Source organism: Trichomonas vaginalis, chromosome IV (genome assembly GCF_026262505.1).
Source record: "Trichomonas vaginalis G3 chromosome IV, whole genome shotgun sequence".
In the NCBI taxonomy this organism is placed as follows: Eukaryota; Parabasalia; order Trichomonadida; family Trichomonadidae; genus Trichomonas; species Trichomonas vaginalis.
This window is the reverse complement of record NC_067206.1, coordinates 24,476,591-24,499,768: the sequence shown is the minus strand read 5'-3', so window position 1 is coordinate 24,499,768 and position 23,178 is coordinate 24,476,591. Positions and strand designations below refer to the sequence as shown.

Sequence of the window (23,178 nt, the reverse complement as noted above, 5' to 3'; positions counted from 1 at the left end):
TTTTAATTTATATAAAATCTATATAGAAAATTTTTAAGCAAGAAAATCATCGAAAAGATTTGGATTTTGTTTCATAAGGCAGAGGGATTCCTTCAGTCTTTCAATTTCCCTAAGTCCTTTCTTGTGAGCCTCTTTATGGCGCTGCTCAAATTCGGGTTTTTCTGTATACTTGAAAACAACTCTGTTTTCGTTTGTAACTTTGTCCTTTGTGTTTGTAGCAAGACGGTCGAAGATTGTTTTGAGGTCTGAGCTTTGAATACTGAATAATGCTAGGAATTTCTTGATTAATGCTGGAGTCAAGTATTTCTTATATGAAAAGATGACAATTGCAAAGTTTCTTGCAGCACGTAAGTTGACAGGAAGCTCTGTAGACCTGATTTCTTCAGATTTAATAACCCAGCGACTTTGAACGTAATATGCGTACTTAAACAGGACATCAAGCAGTTCCTCGGAGTATGCCGTCAATATAAGGCTCTGAACAACATCATCAAAGAAAATTGTTCTATTCTTATAAAGGACGTAATATAATTGCTCGCGTGGTGGTCTGGATGAAAGGGTATTCTCACTAATCTGCTCAATAAGGTCAGCGGAGAAGTCACACCTCATTCCAGTCAAATTATCTTTATATGTGAGGGCACTCATCTGCGAGGAGACATCTGTCGCTGCTTTAGATGTAAATTTGGTAATATCGGTTCCTTCTGTAAAGTCTATTGCTTTGGAATCTGGTTCTTGGTCTTTCGCCGTTGTTGTTTCTTCTTCGAATAAATCAGATGGTCTTGCTTGATAAATAGAAGTAATTGGCGTCAAATGGACTTGCCCGTCGCGAATAACGCCTAACGCAAATGGTTGTGGTGAATAAATTTTATTTGTTTGAAGGTAATGTGATTTTAGATCCATACCTGTATAAATATCTTGTGGTGGAGCAACCATAATCTTGTAAGATTTGTTTTTAGAGTTAAATGAGACTTGCTCGATATTTGGGCAGCCCTCTTTACGACTAACAAGTGGAAACTGAATGATGAGACTCTTTGTTGACATATCTGATGACAAAAAGAGATCCATCTCAGATACTACTGGGTCATCAGAATCAGACATCAAAAGTGACAACTTAAAATTCAATTTGAATTTCTGCCTTCTTCAAATTAACAATTTTGTATACTTTTTTTACGGGCGCTTTAGCGCCCAAAAAGTATATAAAATTGGAATTATCTAGATTATGATTATTTTTGCTTCTAATGCCGAACAGCATTTGAATCAAAAATAATCATAGTATAGATAATTTGAGTTTTCGAGTTCTATATTGATGTGATCTTTTGCATAAATGAATACTTTATGTGAAAGAATCGTCTCATTATTAGACGAATTCAACTATATTTTGATCCATAAATCGATAAACAAGCTATTTCCTTCTATAACAAGCTTGTGTTCTTAGTGCTGACAGAAATTTCAATTGTGTTTTTAGTTTAAAATTCATATATAATGCAAATATTCGATTTATACAATTGATTCAATTTTGCACGAAAATTGAATAATGGTAAGGAACAATACACCTGAGTTGATAATTTCTCTGTCTATATTTGCATCTTAGATCAAAATTTCAGATTTATTTTCGAGAGAAAAATATTAATTCATGGTCGGAAGACCATATTATAATTATTAAATGTAATTAAAACATTTATCGTAAGAAACAATAAATCATGGCTATTGCATGAAAAATATATCAAAATAAAATAAAAATTATTCATAAGGAATATTATTTGCATGCGCCCACTTAAGGAGCTCACTTCCAGTCTGTGTTGGGGCGCTGTCAATTGACTTTCTCATTGAAAGAATTGTCAAATGTTTGAAAGTGTATTCGTTTAGCAATCTGAGCTGCTCAAACTGCTTTTTAAGCATTGTATTGATTAAATCATTGACAGATTTAGTTTTACCCAGAATTTATGTTCGACAATTTCACAAAAGTTGGAGTAATAAAGATCTTCTGTATCAGCTATCATCATGTTGCAATGTTCGAATAGATCTACTTGAAGTTTTGAACAATTATGAACTGCTTCTGAGCATAAATAAAGAATATGATGCAAATATGACAATCTTGTGAGAGATGGATTTGAAATAAGTTCTGTTTGCTTATAGGAGCATGCAAGCAAAAAAGCATGTACCATAAGTTCTACATATGTAGTTGATATTTTTGGATTCTCTAATTTTGATATTAAATGATCCACAACTGGTTGTGCTTCTTCGAGAGTTGCAAGGTCAAATTTAGGAAGTATTGTTTTTGTGAATTTTGAATATGTATTGAATGATTCAGAATCAAATTCCTCAATCTCTGGAGAAAAAGTAGGACTTATTGGAGCAAGAGGGTTTGGAATTTTGTCTAAACGAGGGATCTCAAGCGCGGCATCGGCAGTCTCTGAGGCCTCGCCGAAGACGGCGCTGCTCTCTACACTCATAACGTGTAAAAAATTTAGGGTTGTTAAAAATATCAAAAATTAGCGTTTTGAAGACACCATGGTGTCTTGTTGTAAACAGAAATTCATCAAAAGTGACACCTCAGAAAAGCTAAAATATTGAATTTTTGGAACTTTTGATAGAGCACGTTTTTAAATATTAATTAAAGTAAATGTATATTTGGTAAAGATTCTTTTTAATAAAAAATTAAAATTTTGAAGAAGAACACAAAATCTTCTGAAAAATAATATCACATAAACTCATATTATTTTCTAATATATAACTATTTTATATAAAAATCAAATTCAATGATCTTAAAAGCGAAGGATAAACCTCAAAATTTACGAATATAATGAGTGGGAATATAATGCTTATCTATCATAAAACCATATGAAATATTCCCACTCATTATATTCGTAAATTTTGAGGTTTATCATTCGCTTTTAAGATCATTGAATTTGATTTTTATATAAAATAGTTATATATTAGAAAATAATATGAGTTTATGTGATATTATTTTTCAGAAGATTTCATTCTATATGCCTATGAAAAGTACTCTCAAAACTAACTTTTTCCTAATTATAATTAAATCTAGAATATTGTATTATGCTTAGTATTATTTCATTTTTCTCATTCAATTTAGAATTTACAAATGTCAAAAAATTGAGAGCTGTCACTTTTGATGAATTTCTGTTTATTACAGTCTTATAATTTTCCCTTCCTTATTGGCGTGTAGAAATAAATGCGCCAATAGATTGAAGAAGAAGAATTGTTTTTCTCTTAATGAACTTTAATCCTTTTGATATAAGAATATTAAAAACATTAATATAATTTCGATTTCGGAAATTCAATTTCCAAATTTTTTGTCGATTTCGGAAATAACAGGATCCCGCATCCAACACGCAACAACAAAACACAAAACACACTTTTTGGTTCTTTCATCGTTTTAATCGTAATTTATGTAATACATGATTTGGATAAATTTTACAATAATAGAACCAATATTATATTCTTTTCAAAGATTCTTGCAAATCATCAAAAATAATTGTATTTTAAAAAACGATCAATTTATCCTTTCATTATTTTAAACTTAAATTAGTTTTTATGATTGACTAAAGCAATCATATTTATTCATCATTAAATAAACAAAAAAAAATAATATTTGAGAGTTATTTCAAAAAAAAACACATTGAATTTATTAATTTGTCTCAATTTCAGTATTATAAATTTTTATAATTTCAATATTTTGAAATACACTTTTTAATATTTCAATATTTATGATATTTCAATGTATTAAGTGGTCTCAAATTGAGCTTCTCAAATATAAGTTGGCCTATTCAAATAATAAAATTAAATAATATTTAAAATAATAAATAAAAGTGATTGAGGTCATAGCAAAACAGCTGTTTCAGTCATTAATTCTTAAAAATAAAAAGGGTAAAAACTAAATAGAATGGGTAAAATTCAATAGTGTCTGTGCTATCGTTCAATTTGAAGGTGTCTTTTGAAACCGCAAGACACATTGAATTTTTGAATTCAAATTATGAAATTTCAAAAAATTGATCCTTATCAGCCAGCAATTATTATTATATTGCTTGATCCCTTCTATATCTATTACTTTTAACCATATCTTGTTATTATTTTAAAAATTATCGTTTTCTCTCAATTTTGAACAGTTTATTCACTCTATTTTTTATTTAGTGTGCACGAATTCAATTTTTCTGAGGAATTCAAAGCCCACAAATCTGAATAGACAAGAATTTTTGAATTGTGGAAAAAATTTTCGAATTGTGGAGAAAAGTCAAATGTATGTAAAAAGAGCCTAGTAGCAATTCTATTATTTTTTTTTCAGATTTTTTGTAAAGTTACGATTTTTTTTTCAAAAACGAAATAGGCCATGGATCTGAATTTCGAATACATTGCTGCTTATATCAGCGATTATATTAATAATGAAAACTTCTTCGATATATTTGATATGAGGGATATCAAAATAATCATGAAAAATTCACATTTGACAGCTGATCAGTACGTTACTCTTCTTAAACAATCTTCATCAACTCTCAATTCCAAAGAATTATATATCTGTACAAGGAAGGCAAACGTTCGTGTCCAAAATCTCGAAGAAGTTGTTTCAATTCTTAACTCTGTGAAAAGATACATGAAATTCAATATATTTGATGGTATTACAGATTTTTTAAAACAGAATGAGAAAGTTATAAACGATTCTACGAACGAAAGAGAAATAATTCAAGATAAATCCAAAGCTTTTCAAAAAGAAAATGAAAATGCAACCAAAGATACTACTGTCAATGTAACTAATGAAAATTACAATCAATCACGCGATATTTTAACTAAAATCACAGAACTTAAGAAATCTAGTGATTTTGAAACAGTTTACAAATTCCTTGATGAACTTTCTTCGACAGGAAACCACGAAATGATTTCAAAATCAGTCGAAGAAGGACTTTGGAAAAAGATTGATCCTAAAAAACATGAATATGGTTCTGAGAGAAATGTTCTTCATTTTGCAAGTGAAAACGGAAATCTCAGACTTGTTCAATCACTCATCGAATGTGGTTGTGACAAAGAATCAAAGGATAATAGTCTTGGATCTACTCCACTCATTTGGGCATCATATAAAGGTCATCTTGAAGTTGTTAAATATCTTATCTCTGTTGGAGCTAATAAAGATGCAAAGGATAATACTGGATGGACTCCACTCATTTTTGCATTAACTAATGATTGTCTTGAAGTTGTTAAATATCTTATCTCTGTTGGAGCTGATAAAGATGCAAAGGATGATGCTCGATGGACTCCACTCATTATTGCATCAGAAAAAGGTCATCTTGAAGTTGTTAAAGATCTTATCTCTGTTGGAGCTGATAAAGAAGCAAAGGATAATAATGGATATACTCCACTCATTTGGGCATTAATAAGAGGTCATCTTGAAATTGTTGAATATCTTATCTCTGTTGGAGCTGATAAAGAAGCAAAGACTATCTATGGATCTACTCCACTCATTGAAGCATCAGAAAAAGGTCATCTTGAAATTGTTAAATATCTTATCTCTGTTGGAGCTGATAAAGAAGCAAAGGATAAATTTGGATATACTCCACTCATTGATGCATCACGAAATAGTCATCTTGAAGTTGTTAAATATCTTATCTCTGTTGGAGCTGATAAAGAAGCAAAGAATAAAAATGGATATACTCCACTCATTTTTGCATCAGAAAATGATCATCTTGAAGTTGTTAAATATCTTATCTCTGTTGGAGCTGATAAAGAAGCAAAGAATAAAAATGGTAAGACTGCTCTTGATGTCGCAAGTGGTTCTGTGAAAAAATACTTTTTGGAAGACAAAACCAAATAGAGAAGAAATTTAGGCAATGATGTATTCAAATGGTAAAGTAAGAGATTATTTAAAAACTATTTGTGCCAATTAACTCAATTATATTCATATCTAAAAATTCACTTTGTCAACTTTTCAATATATTTTTGAAAAAATGAAGGGGAATTCATTTTTTCCCCAATGAATTTCCTTATTTTGTTTTACTTTCAAATCAACTAGTCACATGTTATATCTAGCAAATTCTATTAGCGGGCCGATATATGTTGATAATTATATTTGCCACATTTATGAGATGAAATGGTTTAGTAGTGCCCGCCTATTTGATAACTATAACTAACTAGAAAAGATGTATAGTGTCTCCAAGAGCAAAAATAATGGAGATTTATAAAATTCATCGCAACAAAAAAAAAATCCGACGAATTGGATATCATTCATTTAATTGTATGTAGATAAAAAAAGATGAAATTTACAATAAAATTCTAATAAAATCAAACTCTATCTTTTACAACTTACTGTTGGAAATTTGCGATAATTTCCATGTGTTCTTTAATGTATTGAAGTTGTGATTCATTATTATTAGCAATAGTCTTGACAAGTTCTGGGTCTGCGCTGTTAATTGCCTGAGCCAAAAGGACGATGTCGTTCGGATCGATGTATTCGAACAAAGCATCATCGGAACCGATGATTGTTGTAGCGAATCTTACTATTGGCTCACCCTGAATAGCGTTAGGATACTTCTGCATGAGGAAAGAGGCGAAATGAGCAGAATATTTAAGTTGGTAGTCGTGGGCACATCCAGGAAGGACATTTATGACAGCTTCCAACTCCTCCATCGAAGGAGATAATTCGTACAATTCTATGAGTGATGCCCAAAGAACTGCAGGGTCGAATTTAGTTGTTTCGTTGATTTCTTCATTCTTTATCATCTCCATTGCCAAATTAACCAATGTATTAGCTCTTGGAGCAACCAATTCCTTATTTGCCCAAACAAGGAAATTAAATGCCTGGAATAAGTTGATTTTAACATCATTGTAGTTGACATCCAAGTCCTTTTCAGCTAATTCGCATATGGAGGACATTAATTCTGTGTTTTCTGGGAAGTATGAAGAGATGAAAGATAAGGTATTAATAGCGCTTGATCTAACGATTGGATTCTTGTCCTTGCATATGTTCTGAAGGTATGGGATTAATGCATCAAGGCATGGGGTTGTAATTGCTTGGCCATCTTCTCCAATTTGGAGGACAATTTCGGAAACTGTTCGACCAAGCTTAACGAAAAGCTCGGTAATTGCGTTCATAATTGGTTTAATGAATATTGGTTCAAGTCTTCCCTTCTCATTCTGTCTGAGATATATAGATTGTGAGCATGAGAGAATTCCAACGATATTTACGAAGATTTTCTGGGCATACTGTGAAGCTATCTCTGCATTGGAAATTCTTATAACGTAGCCAATGCAATCCCAGAGCTTGACGTTAATATCTTGATCATCTTTACTTGCAAAATTCTCGATAACTGTTGTAAATACATCCGAAATGTCCTGGCCATTTTTATTGAGGCCAAAGATAAGGTCTGGAAGGCTGCAATATACATACAATAAAGCCAAAGGGTTTTCGTTGTCATCCAACCCTCTCCAGATATCGATGATTTCATCGGCGTGGTCGGTGAACTGTTGTGGATAGTTTTTGAATATAAGTGAAATTAATTGGAAAGCGTGGCCAGATTTTTCACAGACTTGTGCATAATACTTCTCGTATTTCTCTTCGTCATCATCCTGGTTCATCAAATCCATTCCTTGATCCTCTTCTTCAATAAAATCTTCTTCTTCGTCATTTTCCATTCTTGCAAGCATTCCTGCAATCCTTGTGCCCTCTTCAAAGAATGGCTGTGCGTAATTGGCAATAGAAATTGGGAACAACTGGAATAATTCAATGGCAGTTAATAATGCGCTGTTTATAAGCTCATTATCCTTAACTTTCAAGGCCTCCAAGACTACTTTGACCATGTTCTCGAGGTCTTCAGTAACAGTGGTCGGATCAGCAAGAGCGAAAGCGGCAAATCCTTTAATGCGCTTCCAATTGCTCCTGTTCCAGAAATAACGAGTTCGTCGATGATTGGCTTGACCGTGGCGTAAAGACCTTCCGGTAGATCCCTCAAATTCTTGATCAAAGAGGAGATTGCAGCGAATGCCAACTCGTGGTGATAAGAAGAGCTAGAAGAGAACTGCTGGAGGAGTATTTCAAGGGACTGTTGTGGGTTTGCAGGTGGTATTTCACTGTAATTGTAGATAGTTGCCAAAATTTGGAGGACATTTTCGTTTTCTGCCATTTGTAGGAAGTATTCCTCGAATTTCTCTTGTATATGGACGGCTATAGATGGTGAATTCTCTACCAGTTCCTTGAGAAAATCAAGAGCGGCGTCGATCAAGTAAGAAATTTCGGATTGTAGGCATGAAACAACGACTGCTTCGAGGTCTGAGTACATTTCGACCACTGTTGTTGGCGAATCTGACGTAATGGCCGTGGAAATCATGAGAAGAACGAGAAATGATTGTTCATCTTGAGCTGTGAAGAGAGAACTGAAGATTGGCATAAGGAACTGGATACTGTTATGCATAATATCTTCAATGGCTTTAACAGCTTCGATAAAGAAGAGGGAAGTGTCTTTATATCCTCCTTCATCTTGATTTTCTTGGGCCAATTCAAGAGAGAAGTTCACAACTGCTTGAATGATCTCTTCAAGTCCTTCTCCGAGGTTTTCTGGCTGCATATTGATGAAAATTGTCAAAATTTGGACTGAATTTCATCTGATTTCAATTGGAATGTCTGTGTCCTGTATATAAGCGCACACTTTGAATACAAGTGGAAGTAGTGGCTCTTGGGCATCGAAACACTCTTCAATGCATGTATAAAGGTTATTAAAGTAAGAAGTGGCTTCTTGGACACTCTGCTTGATCTCAAAGTCTGCAACATTGATGACCATGGTGCAGATATTGTTTAAAGTCTCGCCATCGATCTCAAGAAATTCTATTAAATTATGAATGGAAGTAATGACGAATTCAAGAGATGAAATGCGTACATCAGATGACTCACCTTGAAAAGCATGAAATGCAATCGGAAGAAGAGTTTCCATGATGTAGCTGCCATAATTTTCGTAAATAACTGGGAAACAGATGAGATCTTTCCATAAGTAGAAAACACCTGGAAGAGCATTGGAATTTCCAATCATTTCCGTTAAATTCTGTGCTAACAGTAGGTAAATTTCGCTCTGAACTTCTTCATCATAAGAACTTGTTAAAATAAAGTTGCCAATACGATCGATTATCGTATATTGATACTTTGCATCTGGGGCTATTGGAATTAAACTTAATAATTGGTCAATAAGGCCAGAATTGTATGGATCTGGATATTTTTTATTTTGTTTAGTCATAGCAGTAATACCTGTATAAGCAAGCTTCTTTACGTTAAGATCATTAGTGTTTTTCGCAAGATGAATCATAATTTCAATATTGGAAGGATTTTTGTAGATTTGAAGCAATTGCTGATGTGTGGCTTCATCAGGTTTACCTTGAGTGTAAAAATTTCTATAAAGCTGCTGAAGTTGCTCTGCAGCTGCGGCAATTTCAGACATTTTAGCTTTGGACCTCGAATTTGAGAGGAAAATAATCAATGTATTTGTGCTCTAAAATCTTAGCTTTAATTCCGATAAATTATTAATCTCAAATAGATATATTACAAAATCTACATATAAAGTATTATCTTATTTCTTACATTTAAATCAAGTTTCTTCCAATTTTTAGATTTTTAGCAAATTAAAATTCTGTTACACTTCTATTGAATGAGTTAAGTTTATATTATACCTATATTGCTTATAATTCATTCAATTTTGAAAATATCTTTTCAGGAATTCCTTTAGGCACTTAGCATCTTAACTACTAACTTTAATTGTTGTAAATCGCAATCATTCTTAAATATATATCAATGTTAGCTGTTACTTATTAAATTGTGGTAACAAATTCTTTAACTCTTCCTAAAATCAAGTTGGCTATTAACTCATGGAGTAATAAACTGCGTTTATTAAATGATTGTTATTTTATGACATTTTCTTTCTTTTCATATTAAAGGTGACTAAACTCCTTTCGCCGATCCGATTTGCTCCATATTTAAAATATAGCTTGCATATGTAGAAGAAAAGCTAATTTTGAAGTACGCCCGAAATCCACCAACAGGATTTCGAGCTACTAAAAAGGTACTTTTAAATGTGATTTTTTTTTATAAAAAATTAAATTTATTTTAAGATCAGACTAAAAACTAATTTTATGGAAAATCTATATCGACAAATTTATTACTTATTGGGTATATAGATTTTTTGATTATGGCGATTATGTCTGATATGCTTCCAATAAGCCAAAACACATTTCATACTGATTTCTATAAAAGGTATCTTTATTATAGAAGTGTAAGCTATATCTGTTTGTTTTTTTATTATAACAAATTCAAAATTCTCTTATAAGGACTAGATGAAATCTGTATTATTAAATCATTAGCTAAATGAAGGTTCAAATAGAAAGTAAATATCAATTTATATGATACTGAAACCAAATAGTTCTTTTAATAAAAGATAACACGCTGAAAATTATTGAGTATTTGCAAATCTCAAAAATCTATTGGTGAATTTGGCTCAACTTTTAAAATTATAACATCCATATCAAATCATAAAAGCAGACAAAAATTAAAGCCAAACCTATCGGCCAATTTTTTTTTGATATTTTGATTTTTGAGGTATACTTTTAAAGTGGATTTAAAGCACTTATGAAAAAACATTAACTTCTGTCGTTATGATTATTGATTTAGACAATAATGATTTTAATCTTTGATTATCAAAACACTAAAGTCATCTTTTTAACATTTGCTTGGTAGCATTAACTCAAGTCTAAAGTACTATTTTATGTGGCACTCTTAGAATTTTTGTATTCATTGTACACGCTGAAATAGTACCATTAAAGTTATGGCGGACTTTCAAAAAATAGTTTGGTCACCTTTTTCATATTTATCATTGTTTTATAAGATTATCTTTCTTTTCATATTTATCATTGTTTTATTACATTATTTTTCTTTTCATATTTATTATTGTTTTACCCTCACTCTAGGGGGTGAGTGCGGGACAAATTTGCCAAGTGTCACTTTTCAACAACCTTAAATTACGCTTTTCTCATTTTTTAAAATAACCTTAAATTATATTTGAAGAAATTATGTCTATGATATATGTTTTATGCTAGAATCTTGGAGTTTTCATGCACTACACAAGAGCTCCAAGGTTCCAAAAGTGAATGCTCAATAGCAATTATAGAGATGTACCTTTTCAAAATGACTTTTACTGATTAAATTTAATCAATAGAAGACATTTTGAAAAGGTACCTCTACAATTAGATATACAATAGATTCAAAGCTTCATTTCAGATAGATTTGAAACTTTGAAACTCTTGGTAGATTTTGAGTGAATGCTGACAATCATCTTTGAGAAGGTTTTCTTTAAGAAAACCTTCTCAAAGAGGTTTCTCAGGAGCCATGAGGCTCCCTTTCGTAATGATTGGGAGCCTTGGGGCTCCTGCAGCAGAGTATCGCTCCGCTCCATTAATTTTTTAAAAAAAAAGTGCCGTGTGGCAAATTTGTCCTGTTCCCGACCCCCTACCCAGGTATCTAAATAACCATTTATCGCCTGAAAAGCACCCTTAATTTATGCCAATTGACAAAATAAAGATATGTTTAGAATGCTGATATGATGGAGAATCATGCTGCATCATTATTGGCCAGCAATATATAATATTTAAGAAATCTACGAGATTATCTGATTTCATGAAACTCAATGTATACTAAGTTTCAGACTTTGAAATTTTAACATGTTGATATGGGTACATAGGGTTTATGATTCCAGTCATTTATTTAAAAAATTACAAAAATGAATTAATATGATGTGAGTAACAATGGTAATAAACGCTTAATTACTAATATATTATTTCTTGGTAGGAATGAAATGTTTTGGTGACATTTATAGAAGTTAAGCTGAGAATCAAAAATGCAAAAATTATTTTAAATATTACAAGCATTATTTGATGTCATTGAGTTTAGAGTCGTGTAGATATATGAGTACAATATGTTATTGATGTATATATGCAATAATTGTGAAAATGAAATGTGAATCTCAAGATGAGTTGCATGTTACTGCGCTATAATTTGAATTCAATACGTACATAACATTACTAAATGTATTTTAAGATAATACAAAAAATTAAGCTTGCAAAAAGATATCGAAATGTAATTTTCATTAGATTCAAAGTTCTGAATAGATTTTGATTTTAACTATTGATGAGTTTGTCAAACCTCTATAATAATAGAATGTAGAACTAATTAAATATAATTAATAAAAAAATACAAATTTAAGTGATATTATAAGAGATATATGTGATGTTACCAATATGATATGATATTGGAGAACTGATAGAATTGTGATGTGAGACTAAATATGATTTTATTATGAATAGGAGAATAATATTAGAAGAATTTCTTGAATTTAATGTATCTGAATATGTAATTGGGCATATATTCTATATATATATTGGTAGGTTAACTAGAAATAAGAAGATGAAAGATTGTTAATGAATAATATGAGATTAAGCGAAAATATATTGTTCTAATAGATGAGTGTTGAGATCCAATATATATGAAGAGGGATATGTGAGAGGAAATATGTATATTTAATAAAATAAGCGATGAGAGAAAAAATAACAAAGATTTATATGAAATTTTGAGTATTGAAAAAGCTCGATTAGTGATTTTATGTCTGTTAAAGGAATAGATATTCTAGGAGAAAGATAAATTGAATTAAAGAAGAATAAAAAAAGTTGATTAAGATTGATAAAAATATTGAATTGTATGACAATGGAAAGAAGGAATAAATTGGTGTTGGTATGACGGTATCATTTCGGGAGACATTGCCTCTGCATGTCTCCCAGAATGAGACAATCTTCTGCAATCAGAATGTGATTGCAAAACTTTGACCGACAAGAGTGCATTATGCACTCCTGTCGGTCGCAGTGTCTCATTCTGGGAGACATTGCCTCTGCATGTCTCCCAGAATGGAACAATGTTCCGCATTGATAACTTGAACGCGGAAGTTTGACCGACAAGAGTGTATTGTGCACTCCTGTCGGTCGCAGTGTCTCATTCTGGGAGACATTGCCTCTGCATGTCTCCCAGAATGGAACAATGTTCCGCATTCATAACTTGAACGCGGAAGTTTGACCGACAAGAGTGTATTGTGCACTCCTGTCGGTCGCAGTGTCTCATTCTGGGAGACATTGCCTCTGCATGTCTCCCAGAATGGAACAATGTTCCGCATTCATAACTTGAACGCGGAAGTTTGACCGACAAGAGTGTATTGTGCACTCCTGTCGGTCGCAGTGTCTCATTCTGGGAGACATTGCCTCTGCATGTCTCCCAGAATGGAACAATGTTCCGCATTCATAACTTGAACGCGGAAGTTTGACCGACAAGAGTGTATTGTGCACTCCTGTCGGTCGCAGTGTCTCATTCTGGGAGACATTGCCTCTGCATGTCTCCCAGAATGGAACAATGTTCCGCATTCATAACTTGAACGCGGAAGTTTGACCGACAAGAGTGTATTGTGCACTCCTGTCGGTCGCAGTGTCTCATTCTGGGAGACATTGCCTCTGCATGTCTCCCAGAATGGAACAATGTTCCGCATTGATAACTTGAACGCGGAAGTTTGACCGACAAGAGTGTATTGTGCACTCCTGTCGGTCGCAGTGTCTCATTCTGGGAGACATTGCCTCTGCATGTCTCCCAGAATGGAACAATGTTCCGCATTGATAACTTGAACGCGGAAGTTTGACCGACAAGAGTGCATTATCCAATCTTTTTTGTCATATACCTCAACCCACAAAGACAAAACCTTACATAAAATAGGTAAACTTTGGTTTTCACTTAATAATGTTTATTTTTAATTTTTTGTTCTTTATATAACTTTTTCTTCTACTAAACTATTTTACAGACTCTACTGAGCTATCCTCACATATATACCTGTGACAATAACACATATATACTCCCTTCATATTCTGATCTCATGACATATTACAGCACAAACTATAATTATACAACATACCTCATAAAGTCTGATTTTACCCCTATCTAAGCGTTCAAAACCTATTTTCCCCGCGTAATCTGATTCTTCTGGCTCTGCTGATTCGATTTCTGCTGTCAGATCGTGAAAATATGCATCACACAATGAGATAAACACAAAATACACAACTTAATATTTTCCTTAAAATTGTCAATTCCTCGATCTTGACATATTTATTATTTCCTCCGTTTTCCCTCACAAATATATTTAATTTTCTGAATAAGACGTATAATAAAATGAATATCTTAAAAACTAAAATACAAAATTAATGTTGGGTAATGACTAGATATAGTATGCACTTTTGAATTCATACATTTTTTGAAAAAATTGTATTTTCAAAAAAAGATGTTGTTTCAGTATGAACTTGAAGAGAAATTTTAAGGAAAATATTAAGTTGTGTATTTTGTGTTTATCTCATTGTGTGATGCATATTTTCACGATCTGACAGCAGAAATCGAATCAGCAGAGCCAGAAGAATCAGATTACGCGGGGAAAATAGGTTTTGAACGCTTAGATAGGGGTAAAATCAGACTTTATGAGGTATGTTGTATAATTATAGTTTGTGCTGTAATATGTCATGAGATCAGAATATGAAGGGAGTATATATGTGTTATTGTCACAGGTATATATGTGAGGATAGCTCAGTAGAGTCTGTAAAATAGTTTAGTAGAAGAAAAAGTTATATAAAGAACAAAAAATTAAAAATAAACATTATTAAGTGAAAACCAAAGTTTACCTATTTTATGTAAGGTTTTGTCTTTGTGGGTTGAGGTATATGACAAAAAAGATTGGATAATGCACTCTTGTCGGTCAAACTTCCGCGTTCAAGTTATGAATGCGGAACATTGTTCCATTCTGGGAGACATGCAGAGGCAATGTCTCCCAGAATGAGACACTGCGACCGACAGGAGTGCACAATACACTCTTGTCGGTCAAACTTCCGCGTTCAAGTTATGAATGCGGAACATTGTTCCATTCTGGGAGACATGCAGAGGCAATGTCTCCCAGAATGAGACACTGCGACCGACAGGAGTGCACAATACACTCTTGTCGGTCAAACTTCCGCGTTCAAGTTATGAATGCGGAACAGTGTCTCATTCGAGGAGCCCTCGAAAAGAACCTCACATCGACTCTCTCTTTCCGGCATCTTTACCGCATAGAAAACTGCTCGTTCGCAACTTTGTGTGCAATCTAAGAGATGATTGCGGTAAAGATGCCGGGAAGATTGATGCTGCAGCCCCAGGCCGCACTCAGATTTCATCCCGCTACACAATTGTTCATCCAACAACTGTCATAGAAGTTGAAATTTTCGACCAGAAGTGAAACATATCATTTTTAAGACTGCGGCGCGCAAGCAAGTTTGAACCTTTCAAGGGTGATCAGTCCTTTACTCATTTCAAGACCTCTTGTTGCCTGATAAAACGATACTTACTTCCTTGTGGGCCATTGAAAACCGCCCAAACCGTCACAACTTGCTTCCTAAATTTTATTTGCGGAGTAATTATCATGCATATTTTATCGGATAATAATATCAAAGCTAAATTTCATATTATTTTTTAAAGATATGCATTTTCTGTCTAAATTTATTTTTTCTGTTTCCAATTCACGGAATAATATTCTTACAAGCATATACATAGCTAATATATATCATTTTAATAATAATAAAACCAAAATGATGTATTCTTCATATAGTTATTTAAAATTCGTTAACTAGAATTGTATTCAGAACGAGGCAAAGTTAGGAGATACATAAAAACCAATAACTTGATAAGTGATACCTTTTTTCCTGATATATCTATATGTGTTAATGTCAAACACGATTTGGAAAAATTAATTCTTTAAATCGGCTTAAAAATAAGACCAACATCAAAAGCATGGCTAATAAATTAATAAATCAATGTTTAATTACCGATTCATGCATTTTTTTCAAAATTTCAAATTTCAAATTTTTGTTTCTCCAAAATATTAATTGTTTCCACTAGATTAACAAATAAACAATAAATTGGATTAATGTAATGCCCAATCATTCATTTTAAATTTTAGATTTAAAACAATATTTTTCTCCATATTATTATAACATGAATCGCTATGATATAAGAAATATATTTTCAATATTGAAATTGAAAAATTCTAAAATTTTTGAAATTCAATTTGAGTGTGATGATCGATAACATATATTTTTTAATTAATATATTGTGTCGCTATCATATAAATATACTATTTCTAAATTAAAAATAGAAAAAAGTACTTTTTAATGATGAAATTGCAAATAATATCAATAGATATATATTCATGCTGATATATTTTGGGAACAGATTGGCAATCACATAAATAGGATTGTGTTAGTTTGTCATGGATATAAAACAAATTTTCGAGCTAATTGAGCGAATTTAAATCACAAACACTTATATTTTCTATTACAAGGTATATTTGTAATATACAACCAGTAAATAGCTTTCTCTAACTTTTACCAGCTTAGATGATAGCAAATTAGATACGAATTTCATGACCCCTCACCAAATTCCACTAAAACATATACAAATAAAAGTACTAAGTGGGTATCATCTAGCCCTAGAATTATAGCTCCTAGGACTCATCCTAGATGGTAGTTCTGGAAAAACACCTGGTTTTTGGAGTTGCAAAAGTTAAAAATTGAGGGTAATAACAATATGATAAATTTTGGATGAATTCTCGAAATTTTATGCAAGAATGGTTGAGAATGGTTGGAGAAATTTTTGAATATCATTTACATGCAATTTTTTATAGAAATAAAATTCAAAAATAATTAAAAAATACTTTTTAGCACCAAAATGGATTGGATATGAAATAACAGTATATTGTGATTGTTATTCCATGCTTTAGAACAGGTTTTAATTTGATGTGTTTTTCTTCTATCGGCACATCATATTTTTAAGTTTTGATGGCCGAAAGCCCACCAGATCCTCAAAAACAGATTGTACAAACAGTAGCAGCAGTGCTTAATGTCAAAGAGGAAATAATAAACCAAGCTTTAGTATTTAAAAATATATCATTTACTAAGAACGTTGAAAAAGTATGCGAGATTTTGAAAACCCAAAAAGAATCATGGAAGAGAACAAAAGAGTTGTGCAATTACTTCCAAATTTTAGATCCGTATGATCCAAAATCTACGACAAATACAAATACAAGTCAAGAAGTAGGAACGAAAGACCAGACTACAGATGAATCTCGTATTCAAGAATACAGTAATGATAATAACAATACTATCAAAGATAAACAGGATGAGAATGTAAGAGAATTTACAGGAGAAGATTTTGCGCTAGCATTCTTGGAGCTTTGCTGTACAAGCGAATGTAAATCGTCAATACTTTCTATAATCGAAGGTATAATGGCTTGCAGAGAGAAGAATTATTTTGTCAAGGAAATTTGTTTTGAAATTGGAGAAGAAGGGAATGGATTTTACTTTGATAAAAGTGGTAGAAACCAGCCAACTATCATTTTGAACAAATGGATACTCAAAAGAAGAGAATTTGGCGTTGTTGTTGCTGGTGGATACTCGCATTTCATACCTGTTCCTGCATACATATTAGGCCACGAAATTCGCCATGGAAGACACTTCTTGCAGTCAGAATGCTTGGGATATATGGAATGCAGTTTGGCATTCTGTCGATTCTTCAATATGGTGGGACCATGGACCATGCTAACTTTGCTAGCAAGCTCCTATAAAAAGAATGCCGTTGAATTCTGTAAGAACGCCGAAGCAGATTTAAAGCTTGTCAGGAAAATCAGGGAAGCCTTTGCAAAATATGACTTAAACAAGAGAGATGCAGACCGCCTTGAAACAATCTTGGAAGATATTTCATTGAAGTATTTAAAAGAAGAAAAATACGTCAATAAGCAGAACCAAAATTTATCGATCAACACCGGTGACAAATTATTTTTACAAACTTATGACAGAGGATGTTACACAGAATTGATCAACATCTATGATGAATCAGCAATGATTTCATCAAAGAACTCCTCAATTCGTGGAAATAAGCTCCTGATCAATTATTGCGTTCCCAGTTACAGCATCACAATTCCTTCACAGAACATGTCGTATTCTGATGGCGAACTCTACAGGCAGGTAATCATATTTCATCCAGCCATCAAGGCACAACTGCCTATCATTATCAAAGAAGACACACTACTCCTTCGTGCTTCACACATTCCATACGAAACGTTTAAAGACTCATTATCCAGTTTGGATCAACCAGAGAAGTTCGTTTTCACAAGTTTAATGATGAATCTCTTTAAAAGATGCGGTCCTGAAGATAAATTACCGAAACTAAAGAAGGGATGTATAATGGATATTCGACTCAATTCTTATGCGTATCAGGCTTGGAAGGTAGATGCAGAAAAAAAAGTTGAGGCTGCAATCAATTACAATCCAGATATCAATGATCAAAATAGTGTGATCTTCAGATCTGGAGTTGGAGTCGAATACTTGGAAAAGAGATTCAAAGATTTGGATGATTTTAATCTTGAATGCATTGATGCATTCATTAGTGAAGTCAAGAATGAATTTAAATCAATAGAATCTCCAAATCAAGTTGTTTCTCCTGCAGACAATAACAAACAAGATGATTCATCTTCTGCAGACAATGACAAACAAGATGATTCATCTTCTGCAGACAATGACAAACAAGATGATTCATCTTCTGCAGACAATGACAAACAAGATGATTCATCTTCTGCAGACAATGACAAACAAGAAGGTTTATCTTCTACAGTCGATAACAAACAAGATGATTTATCTTCTACATTCGATAACAAACAAGATGATTTATCTTCTACATTCGATAACAAACAAGATGATTTATCTTCTACTGTTGTTAACAAACAAGATGATTCATCTTCTACATTCGATAACAAACAAGAAGGTTTATCTCCTGCTAACGTTAGAGAAGAATATAAAGAATCAGTAGATATGATTGATCTTTTCACTAATCTTCCAACTGATGAGCCTGCAGATAAAATGCCAGATTCAAAAGATCAAGACGAACCGAAAAAGACAATTGAAGATGAAATCAATGAGATAATTAAACCATATCAAAAACATAAATATGTTCAAAAAATCAAATTAATATTGAAATACCTAAATATCTCAAAAACTATCCAAATTGATAGGAATGCTACATTCAAAAATGTTGCAGATGAAGTTCGAAAAAGTTTTGAATTATTACAAAATATTCCAAATGAGAGGATAAGATTTGCCATACCTTGGAAGTTGAAAAGCCTTATTTATTGTTCTAATTCACCTCTTTCATTGTTCTGCCCAAGCCAGGATTGCCTTGTTCTTAACATCTACATCATTCCTGAAAAAATCGTACATGAGATTCGGATATTCCCATTTATTATTTTATTTATCTCTATAATTTTAATATCTCTTTAATTTTATTTTCTTTTTAATTAATTTTATAAATCAATCGTATATTTTTTTTAAATGGGATTGACTCTATATCATTGATGAGTTCAAACATCTGAAAATGTTTCTTTTTCATTTTTCATATTAAAACCGTTACGATTATTTTTGAATCAAAGATGTTGTAATACGATATGATTTTCTGAAAAGATAGCGGTTATGAATGAAATTAATTGGTTGCATCTTATAAGGACATAGATATTAGATAAAAAGAGTGGACATAATTTCAAGTAATATTTTTAGAGAGCAATTTTACGGTTTTTAAAATTTTCAAATTTTTCCTAATGCCTTGGGATAGATCTCATTATATGTTTGGCTTCGGCGATTCGGAAATGGGAAAGGATTCTCAAATTATATATCAATCTGAACCAAATGGCAATAAGTTAGAAAGAATTGTCGTTCCATGGATGGTTGTTAAATACATATTGGCAGTAAAAAAGTATGATTTCGATAAATACTTCACGTCAGATGATCCAGAATTATATGTGATGGAACAAAGATTACGTTATTATTTTTTACAGTATCTTCATGATCCTGAAGCGAACCCTCTCGTTTTTGAAGCTCAGTACCATGGTGCCTTATTAAGCCATTTCTACCCACATAAATTCGCAGAATATGGAAGAGCAATAATTCTATTCTTAGTCTTTACTGGAAGGGAAATTGTTCGTTATGAATGGATCAACTCTCTTAAACTTGTCGTTGATAGTCTTTATTATTTTCTTGGTTATGGTTACCCATGTGAAAAGGAAGACCTCGGTGGAGTTGCTCTTGGACTTATTGAACTTCAAAAGAGAATTCCATTCATCAAAAATGATCCAAAAGATGTTTGTCCAGATCTCTTTAGAGATTATCACTGGTATGCACATATAAGGATTTATTCTAAGATAAGCAAAGAAAAGCCATTTCTTTTCAAATATCCTATAAAACTCACAGAAGAAGCTATAAAAAAGATAAATAAAATACTTGGAAAGAACGATGATAAAAAATGAAATATCCAAATTTTCGTTTTAAACATATTTCCTTTGAAATATATTGATATTTTCTAATTTTATGTCAAAATTGATTGCTCTCATCAACACAGCACAATATTTGAAAACGAATCAAAAATGTTAGTCTAGAAGTATTCATAAATGTTGTTGTTGAATTTGCAAAAGAGTTTACATCAGTGCAAACTATATTTTTCGTTATACTGCAGCAATTGCTATGTACTGTGGAACTCATTTTCATTGGGAATTAGGAAGTTTTGTTTTGACCAAATATCATAATTCATAACAACTCAAAAATTGTAATTAAGGGTTTCGTTTTGCGAAAAAAACGTACAATACGCAATTTCGCTAAAAAAAAAACATTTAGCTAGCAATTTCGACCTTTGACTCCACTCAAGACGTCACTTTTTTAATTTTGCGGTATCATATTTTTGGAAAATCTTTATGAATATTATATAAAAAGTCTCTTTAATATCTATATTTCATATTTTTGTCGATTTTTAAAGTTTTTGCGAAAAGTATTCAATTATTTTTGCTATTTGGTCGGGGAAATGTCGGATTTGCGACATTTTCTGATGTGATATTCAGATTCTACGTTGATAATAATGCTTATAGAACCCTCTTGCTATTGTGTCAAAATTGCGAAACCGATAGCAAAAATATCTCGCAATATCAAATTTGAGATATTGAGTGAATTATGCATTATAGAGATTAAAAATCTGATTTGTGAAAACATCTCATCAGTTTCTAGCTAATTCAAAAATCTTTACTATCTTATTCGATTAAAATGAAAAGGGAATAGTTTCATTATGCTTTAAATGACAGCCTTATAATATAATCATAGTTTTCGCTCAATATGCAGCATTTTTTTTTCGAAATCTATGGTCAATATCCTAAATACTGATTGCTTTGCATTCATATCTCTTACATTTTCTATACCCACATCACTATTCATTGCTATTCCTATCTTTTTCATTTTTGTTTGTTTCTCATAATTTCTCAAAAAACATGATAACTTGATATTTGTAAATATCATACTTTATAGCGTAAATAAGAACTTGACCTATTAAGAAAAGCAGTAATGAAAAGAAAATCTGAAATTCATAAAAATTACAAGTTTCTGATGACAATTAGCTTAATTAAACCAGGTACAAGATTATATAATTGTATTTTCTATCCAATTATCCATATAATATCTTATCCAGAAAAAATAACTTGATCAATACCAAATGATTTTTTAACTAGTAAATAAAGTATTTTCTTTACACACACATTGTATATCATAGTTTTTTTTTGGTTTCGCAAAACATCCAAAAACAAATATGCTATAAAAGTGACAATTTTAGCAAAACGAAACACATATTGTAATCCACATTTAACATATTAAATCATCATATAATACATTTCCTGCTTTTTCAACAATCCAATTCAAAAATGAAAGAAATTGAGTAAAAAAGCCAACTCAAATGTATGTCATTTAAAGTTACAAATTAAAAAGTATGAAATTTCTTATTAAAAATCCAACTTTTTAAATTTTTTTGAAATAATGAAAATCCTTTGTTTCCAGAATTACTGTTTGGTATCAGGATTTATCTTAGCCATGCAAATTCGAAAGATCATGAACGTTAAGACCGATTTTTATGATATTTGCGTTGAAATATTCGAAGATAAACAAACATATCTTTCATTTATAATTTTTCTTACATTTACTTCAGTATTATTAATCAAAAGAATGCTGGACTTATTCATTGGCAAGCTAAGTCACTCAGAAGTATTAAGTATCGCACATAATTTTCAAACAAAATTAATTTCACTTTGTTTCGAATACTTAGCAGGAGGTATCCCTCTCCATTTAGTAGAAATTCATTACCTTACCAAACCACTTCTTTCTTATGTTACAATGCTTTATATTCGAGAAAGAATACATTGCCTCCAATTATCACCGAAATTGCCAACATTGAATCAGCACCACAGATTGATTACATCACAATTTTTACTTCTATTCATAAATCTCTACTTCCTTAACTTACCATATTCAAAAGAACTCATGAAACAAGGAAACATTGCATACGCTATAGCCGCTCCTCTTGATTGCATCCTTGTGTACAATTTCTTCGAAGTTTTGTTGGATATAATCACTCATTTTGTCTTTATTTTGGATAGAGATAAACTTGGAAGCTCAAATAAATCATTCCATTTCTTAGTTTACGCAGAATATGTTTGCAAATTCTTGGGAGCTCTATTTTCCTTAATTATGGTCTCATCAATCGTATTCAAACAAAATTTACAAATTGCTTTCTTCATTTTCCCATTATTCAACGCTTTCCGTTCTATTTACGATATATACAACAAGAGAATGAGATGGCAGCGATTATCTGACGCTTTGAACACCGTTTTCCCGAATGTCACAGAAGAAGACCTTAAGCGTGACGATACATGCATTATCTGCCGTGAAACTATGACATCTACAACCGCCAAGAAGCTTCCATGCGGCCATTGCCTTCATACAGATTGTTTGGAGAGATGGGCCAAAGACCATTCGATTTGTCCACTTTGCCAGAAAGACCTCAGTGCTCTAATTGATGGAATTGATAAGGATACTCATAACGATGATGTTGAACAAATTAATCCAGATCTTTTAGATTAATTTTTTATAATTTAGTTTTCATTATCTTTCTGTATGATTTATAAACTATTATTAACTATAAGCGTTTTTTTTTAAAATAAATTTTGAGAGTTTATACATCTTCATCTA

The 23,178-nt window shown here is 31.9% G+C and overlaps 9 protein-coding genes across 9 annotated transcripts, besides 8 other annotated features; 5 read left to right on the top strand and 4 right to left on the bottom strand.

Moving 5' to 3' along the window:
• Nucleotide 1: 1 nt before the first annotated feature.
• Nucleotides 2-1,125, bottom strand: TVAGG3_0160290 (DNA-directed RNA polymerases III 80 kDa polypeptide/RNA polymerase III subunit 5 family; the record flags this gene model as incomplete). Its single annotated transcript, XM_001297680.2, has 1 exon — nucleotides 34-1,095. One exon carries the CDS (start codon nucleotides 1,093-1,095, stop codon nucleotides 34-36), a length of 1,062 nt encoding a protein of 353 aa, XP_001297681.2.
• Nucleotides 1,126-1,904: 779 nt separating this feature from the next.
• On the bottom strand, nucleotides 1,905-2,450 carry TVAGG3_0160280 (uncharacterized protein; the record flags this gene model as incomplete). Its single annotated transcript, XM_051224941.1, has 1 exon — nucleotides 1,905-2,450. The coding sequence occupies one exon, from the start codon at nucleotides 2,448-2,450 to the stop codon at nucleotides 1,905-1,907; it is 546 nt and encodes a 181-aa protein (XP_051109927.1).
• A 67-nt stretch (nucleotides 2,451-2,517) lies between these two features.
• Nucleotides 2,518-2,555: a mobile genetic element.
• Nucleotides 2,526-2,555: a terminal%2Cinverted (terminal inverted repeat of Banshee-A3 transposon ID:TVAGG3_0160270).
• A 556-nt stretch (nucleotides 2,556-3,111) lies between these two features.
• Nucleotides 3,112-3,148: a mobile genetic element.
• Nucleotides 3,112-3,148: a terminal%2Cinverted (terminal inverted repeat of Banshee-A3 transposon ID:TVAGG3_0160260).
• Nucleotides 3,149-4,344: 1,196 nt separating this feature from the next.
• TVAGG3_0160250 (ankyrin repeat protein family) lies at nucleotides 4,345-5,916 on the top strand (the record flags this gene model as incomplete). Its single annotated transcript, XM_001312833.1, has 1 exon — nucleotides 4,445-5,818. The coding sequence occupies one exon, from the start codon at nucleotides 4,445-4,447 to the stop codon at nucleotides 5,816-5,818; it is 1,374 nt and encodes a 457-aa protein (XP_001312834.1).
• A 390-nt stretch (nucleotides 5,917-6,306) lies between these two features.
• Nucleotides 6,307-6,876, bottom strand: TVAGG3_0160240 (uncharacterized protein; the record flags this gene model as incomplete). The annotated part of the gene is made up of 1 exon (XM_051224940.1): nucleotides 6,307-6,876. The coding sequence occupies one exon, from the start codon at nucleotides 6,874-6,876 to the stop codon at nucleotides 6,307-6,309; it is 570 nt and encodes a 189-aa protein (XP_051109926.1).
• A 1,721-nt stretch (nucleotides 6,877-8,597) lies between these two features.
• Nucleotides 8,598-9,425, bottom strand: TVAGG3_0160230 (armadillo (ARM) repeat-containing protein family; the record flags this gene model as incomplete). The annotated part of the gene is made up of 1 exon (XM_051224939.1): nucleotides 8,598-9,425. The coding sequence occupies one exon, from the start codon at nucleotides 9,423-9,425 to the stop codon at nucleotides 8,598-8,600; it is 828 nt and encodes a 275-aa protein (XP_051109925.1).
• Nucleotides 9,426-9,914: 489 nt separating this feature from the next.
• Nucleotides 9,915-10,837: a mobile genetic element.
• Nucleotides 10,838-10,949: 112 nt separating this feature from the next.
• Nucleotides 10,950-10,978: a terminal%2Cinverted (terminal inverted repeat of MuDR-4N1_TV transposon ID:TVAGG3_0160210).
• Nucleotides 10,950-11,476: a mobile genetic element.
• Nucleotides 11,443-11,476: a terminal%2Cinverted (terminal inverted repeat of MuDR-4N1_TV transposon ID:TVAGG3_0160210).
• A 3,171-nt stretch (nucleotides 11,477-14,647) lies between these two features.
• Nucleotides 14,648-15,424, top strand: TVAGG3_0160200 (uncharacterized protein; the record flags this gene model as incomplete). The annotated part of the gene is made up of 1 exon (XM_001312835.2): nucleotides 14,952-15,317. One exon carries the CDS (start codon nucleotides 14,952-14,954, stop codon nucleotides 15,315-15,317), a length of 366 nt encoding a protein of 121 aa, XP_001312836.1.
• Nucleotides 15,425-16,799: 1,375 nt separating this feature from the next.
• TVAGG3_0160190 (uncharacterized protein) lies at nucleotides 16,800-19,407 on the top strand (the record flags this gene model as incomplete). The annotated part of the gene is made up of 1 exon (XM_001312836.1): nucleotides 16,915-19,407. One exon carries the CDS (start codon nucleotides 16,915-16,917, stop codon nucleotides 19,405-19,407), a length of 2,493 nt encoding a protein of 830 aa, XP_001312837.1.
• A 314-nt stretch (nucleotides 19,408-19,721) lies between these two features.
• TVAGG3_0160180 (uncharacterized protein) lies at nucleotides 19,722-20,432 on the top strand (the record flags this gene model as incomplete). The annotated part of the gene is made up of 1 exon (XM_001312837.2): nucleotides 19,722-20,426. One exon carries the CDS (start codon nucleotides 19,722-19,724, stop codon nucleotides 20,424-20,426), a length of 705 nt encoding a protein of 234 aa, XP_001312838.1.
• Nucleotides 20,433-21,969: 1,537 nt separating this feature from the next.
• On the top strand, nucleotides 21,970-23,135 carry TVAGG3_0160170 (protein polyubiquitination; the record flags this gene model as incomplete). The annotated part of the gene is made up of 1 exon (XM_001312838.2): nucleotides 21,970-23,070. The coding sequence occupies one exon, from the start codon at nucleotides 21,970-21,972 to the stop codon at nucleotides 23,068-23,070; it is 1,101 nt and encodes a 366-aa protein (XP_001312839.1).
• Between the last annotated feature and the right edge of the window lie 43 nt (nucleotides 23,136-23,178).